This window comes from Merops nubicus, unplaced genomic scaffold, assembly GCF_000691845.1.
Source record: "Merops nubicus isolate BGI_N331 unplaced genomic scaffold, ASM69184v1 scaffold20397, whole genome shotgun sequence".
In the NCBI taxonomy this organism is placed as follows: Eukaryota; Metazoa; Chordata; class Aves; order Coraciiformes; family Meropidae; genus Merops; species Merops nubicus.
This window is the reverse complement of record NW_008622543.1, coordinates 32,334-37,544: the sequence shown is the minus strand read 5'-3', so window position 1 is coordinate 37,544 and position 5,211 is coordinate 32,334. Positions and strand designations below refer to the sequence as shown.

The 5,211-nt window shown below is 37.5% G+C and overlaps 1 protein-coding gene across 1 annotated transcript in view; it reads left to right on the top strand.

Annotated features, from left to right (window-relative positions):
* BAZ2B (bromodomain adjacent to zinc finger domain, 2B) overlaps positions 1-5,211 on the top strand; it is a gene marked incomplete at its 5' end in the record, with an annotated part of 51,662 nt that overhangs the window by 14,297 nt on the left and 32,154 nt on the right. The window contains 4 exons of the mRNA XM_008944834.1: positions 296-506; positions 4,042-4,134; positions 4,263-4,324; positions 5,112-5,177. Coding sequence (XP_008943082.1) covers positions 296-506; positions 4,042-4,134; positions 4,263-4,324; positions 5,112-5,177 — 432 coding nt within the window. The remainder of the gene's footprint in view (positions 1-295; positions 507-4,041; positions 4,135-4,262; positions 4,325-5,111; positions 5,178-5,211) is intronic.

Genomic DNA, 5,211 nt, shown 5'->3' with positions numbered 1-5,211 from the left:
TCCTGCTAGGTAATACCTGTGTATGTCACTGAATAGTCTTCAAAAACTTGCATAGTATTACAATTTAGAAAAGTTCATAGTAATAAGCTCTCAATATATAGCTTCTGTAAAGCATCAAAACGTTGTACTACCTAAATACTACATCACAGCTCCCACGTGTTTTATATGTACAGCTTATTTAAGAAACAAAATAAAAATATTTATTGCTGTTGATGTTTTCAAGTGTATTAGATTTATTTTTGCTTTTTAAAATCTGTGTTTGTAATACCTACCTGTGAAATGTGTCAATTAAAAGGGCGTGCAGTGGTGCCTTCTGAAGGAAGAGGAAGTCATTCCCCGCATCAGAGCTATGGAGGGGCGTCGAGGGCGACCACCAAACCCGGAGAGGCAGCACTCGAGAGAGGAGCCCAGAACGAGGCGGCGCAAGGGCCGACCTCCCAACGTGGGCAGCACTGAATTCCTAGACAACGCTGATGCAAAGCTTTTAAGAAAGCTCCAGGCTCAAGGTAAGAAGGATGTTATTGTTTTAATACGCAGAAGGCATCAGTATGTAGAGATTTAATTTTTTTTCTGAAGAGGAGTGGTGTGTTTCACTAGGATATTGGTGTGTGACATTTGATTTTGAAAATTTGCCACATGCTTTTATTGAAGCCTTTCCCAAGGTCAGTACATACGTATATGATTCAAAGGAAGAAGTGTGTGTAAATTCGTGTGTAAGGGCTTACTCGATAGTTACTTTATTTATAGTTATAAAATTTAAAAAAACAGATGTCAAATAATTCAGTTACCACTGATGTATTTTTTAAATTGGCAAAAATTAACAGATCTTAATTTTCCCTTGTATTGGCTCAAGGAACAGTGGACCTAGAAATTGAAATGGAAATTAAGAACCACGGAAGTTAGCATTTCTGTGAAGCTTTTGGCTGTCTCAGGGAAAATGCTTTTCATGTAAAATCCCTGATAGTGACAAGATTTAAGTGCCCATAATGTTGAATAGGATCCTATAATAAGTAGTACCAATGTTGACAGTGGAACTTTCATGATATCAAGTACTTCTGCATATCAAAGCCATGAGGGCCTGGTTTTAATTAAACATCAGGTACACGACTTTTGAATTTCAATTCTTTAATCCAGAATTGTATCATATTTTCTGAATGCATCTAATCCAACATGAAGAATTCTTACAGACCAGGAGTCAGGACATTTGGTGCAACTTAAGAATTACCTGTTGTTTTGTGTGCTGACTATGGACATGTGTGGGTAGCTACCATGTATTTTGGATGATGGCTTTGCTGGCAGTGCATATGCTCTCTGCTTCGTTGCGATTCTTTGGATCTTTTCCCCTTGTTGCCTGCAAAGGACACTCTCCTGTGTAGCTGCTTTGAAGGAGTGCAGTGGCCAGGCTTTGGACATGTGGACAGAGAGAAGGCAGTTTTAGAAATACCTTAGTTTGTGGTATGTCATGTAGTGTTGAACAGCTATTTTACCTGTGTGTTAAGGTCACCACCACCTTCTCTTCGGTCTGAGAATTAGGAAACTATGTCAACTGCTGATGCATCGTGGCATTTGCTGAGAGGCTGTGTATTTATTGTTGAGGCACAGTAAATGCTTCTCTGTAGGAAGAGAAGACCTGGTCCCCAAGCCGTTTTGCTTTACTTTATATCTTCCCTCCCCTGTTCTGGTCACTGTAAGGAGTGGGGAGTAAGTATTTGGGAGCATTCTCCCATGTTTGTTTTCACACCATGCTCTGTAGTGTGTAATAAAGTTAACAGAACCATATGGCCTATATACACAAGAAGGTTTAGAATGTATTATATTTAGTGCTGGTATGTTCATTTCCACATTGCTGCTTTTTTTCCCCTTATGAGAATATAAGCAATGTCTCAGTAGGTTAGCCCAGGGGTTTCCCTGCTGCAGAGTGCTGTCTCCAGTAGATGCTGCTTGGAGAAGGCATGTGAACCCAATCACTTCTTGGTCAGTTATTTCCTCGCACATGCACCATTGCATCCTGAGGTGTTTTCTAAGTGGTGTGCAGCACATTTTTTCGTGGTCTGTTTATTTTCTGTTTATGGAGCTGTTGCCCGTGAATTAGCCTGTTATTTGTTTTTTAACCTCCTGACAATATTTGCTCTACCAGCTTCCTGTGGCAACAAGTTCTGGAAGTCTACTAACTGCTGGACCATTTTCATTAAAAAAAAAACCAACAACAACCAAAACCAGATCTTCTGTTGCTCTCAGTGGGTGTTCCCTAGTTCCACTATTGTAGGGTTTGGAGAATAACAGTACTGCAATTTATATTATTTATATTATAAATATATTTTATATAAACATTATAAAACTTAAAAAAATAATTTTATATTAATGATATAACCTGAATGATTTTGCAGACCTTGAGCCTCCTTGTTCTTATCCTTCTCCTCTCCAAACTGAAGAGCCTGAGTATTTTTAAGTCTTTTCTTAGAAGGCAGTTGTCCCATACTTTGATCCTCTTACATGTCCTCTAATTTCAGTATTTTTTCCTAGGTGCATTACGGTACATTTATATATGATGAAGCTCCTCTGCCACCTTTCCCCACTGTTTTGCAGGGCTTTTCCAGAGTTCCTTGCTATCAGCACAACCTTGAATTTTCCTGAATGGTTAATATCATACTCACATTTGGGGATTTAACTTTGCAGTTCCCTTTACAGGTTTCACTGATGAAAAAATACATTAAATAAATCTGGTTCCAATATTGATTTGTGAAAAAAACCTCTACTAATTCTTTTTCATTGAAAAAAGTGACTGCTGATCTCTGCCCTTCACCTGCTATCATTTAAAGAGGTTTCAGTCTGTGAGGCCTTCCTTGGATGACATAATAGCTTAGTTTTATCAATAATATTAGACTTGGAACCTAGTCAGATACTTCCTGAAATTCCAGAGAAGCTATGTCCCTTAAATTCTGTTTATCTTCCTGTTACTGACACACTCACTGAAACCCAAACTTAGGCAGAAGGCAATTTTAGGCTTCCTTGTAGAAGCCATGCTGACTGAACTGATGGTATTTTATGATATACTCAGTATATACAATATACACAGTATGTACAAGACTCTCATCTCGACAGGAAAGGGAGATCGGACTAAGTGATTGCCAGTGTCCAAAATATCTGCTAGAGGCCTTTTTCTTGTTGATGAGAGTCACCAGTCCTGTGACACACTGGCTGTTGTTAATAATGCTGTAAACACCCAGACCAGTGTCTCCATGGTTTCGTGTTACTGTTCCTTCAGGTTTCTTAGCTTACTCTGTCCTGGGATCTATTAACACGTGACTTACCTTCTTGATCTGATACCTCACATTCATGTAGCTCTTCTGACTTGTCTGCTGTAGATGACACACCGAGTAGGGAATTCTACCCAGCACCTTTAGCAGTAGAGACAGGCACAACAAATTCAGAAACCTCTTCTCCTAAGGTGGCTCTTTTCTGTCGTTTTCATCATTAGGCCCCACTGACTGCACTTCTGGCTTCTTCTTGGGATGTATGTAAAGATCTTTTACCGTCTACTTACGCATCCTTTGCAAGGTGCTCTTCAAATTCTTTTTTAGGTTTTCTATCTCACTCTTCTGGTGTGTTCTAGACTTTCCTGTTCTTATTTGAACAAGATTTTAATTTTTTTTTCACATGTTTACCATCTTCCTATGATGGACTCCTTTTCTGAAGACCCACACATGGACTACATTGTTCCTTTTTAAATGTGGCTCAGTATTTGCCTGGACATGTATACATGTTTTTGAACTGTGCCACTAGGTTGCTCACCTGAAGTATTCATGCTTGAAGACTGCTTTTACATGGCTTCTTCTAGGGTTCCACCCAGTGGACGACATAGATGTATGCCTCTACTTCTCATTCTGATATTCTTGTCATGTTGGTACCTGACAACACCATGTATTATTAGTTATCCTTCTACTGTGCATGTGAGATGTCCATTACATCTGGGGTATGAGCTTTATCTTTACTGTTGGACAGCACTATTTTTATGAATATAATATTTTCTTTTTCTAACAGAAATAGCTAGGCAAGCAGCACAAATAAAGCTACTGAGAAAACTACAGAAGCAGGAACAAGCTCGAGCTGCCAAAGAAGCGAAAAAACAGCAAGGTAAGTATTACCTGTGAAAGTTTGTACATGCTAGCAGATTATTTTGAAAACTGTTAATGCAAAATTAACTGGCTTTTTTCATGTTCTGCTGATACTATTTTTTTTTTTTGCTTGCTTTTGTTTGCTAGCTATTATGGCAGCTGAAGAAAAGCGAAAGCAAAAGGAGCAGATAAAGATAATGAAGCAGCAGGTAATCTTTATGTGATTGTCAAATAAGCTCTTTAAATTACATTTTGCATTATTGAATTAGGGGTATTTTAATTATATAGTAAATTATTAAGCATGCTGATTGCAAAGTGAATGTTTAAAGTCTGGTTTTAAAGAGCACACAGTGTATATTGCTTAAAATTCTAAACTCTGTAGTTGTTGATGTTGTCAGGACATATTGCTTTTGTCTGTTTTGATTTAAGCCACTCAACAAGTCTTAATTCTTCGCCAGTATCAGGAAGAAATTAAAAACATGCTACTAAAGTGAAGTGGTGTGGTCTTCCTTTATTTGATTCCATGGAACCAAACACTGTTGTATCTGCTTATGTAAATACTGGAGTAGTGGAGTTAGATTCTTCAGTGATACTGTCTGTCTGTGATTTTAGGTTGTGTGCAGAAGGTTGTAAATCAGTATGCCAGTGAACTAATATGTGTTTTTAAACATAGGATTATATTTAAATATTGTTATAGCAAATACTTCCAACAAAACTATACCAAGTGAAGCTATATGTGGAAGCAGGCTTTTCAATTTTTTAATGAATCAGTGAAAAGCTATAGGTGTTTATTTCAGGCATATATCAGGCATTTTCTAATGCTAGTAAAAATTCTAAACACACTTTGTTAAGTGGGAGCAATTGAGTACAATGACTGTGAGAGTCTGCAAAAAATGTATATATAAGATAAGCTTGGTCATTTTTTAAAATTTAAAAGTAAATTTACTTCTTTGATACTTTTGTTTAAAGAAAGAAACAACTTTTTTCCCCTCTTAGGAAAAAATAAAGCGAATACAGCAAATCAGAATGGAGAAAGAACTTCGAGCTCAGCAGATTTTAGAGGTAAGAATTACAGCTCCAGTATAATTTCTGTGTT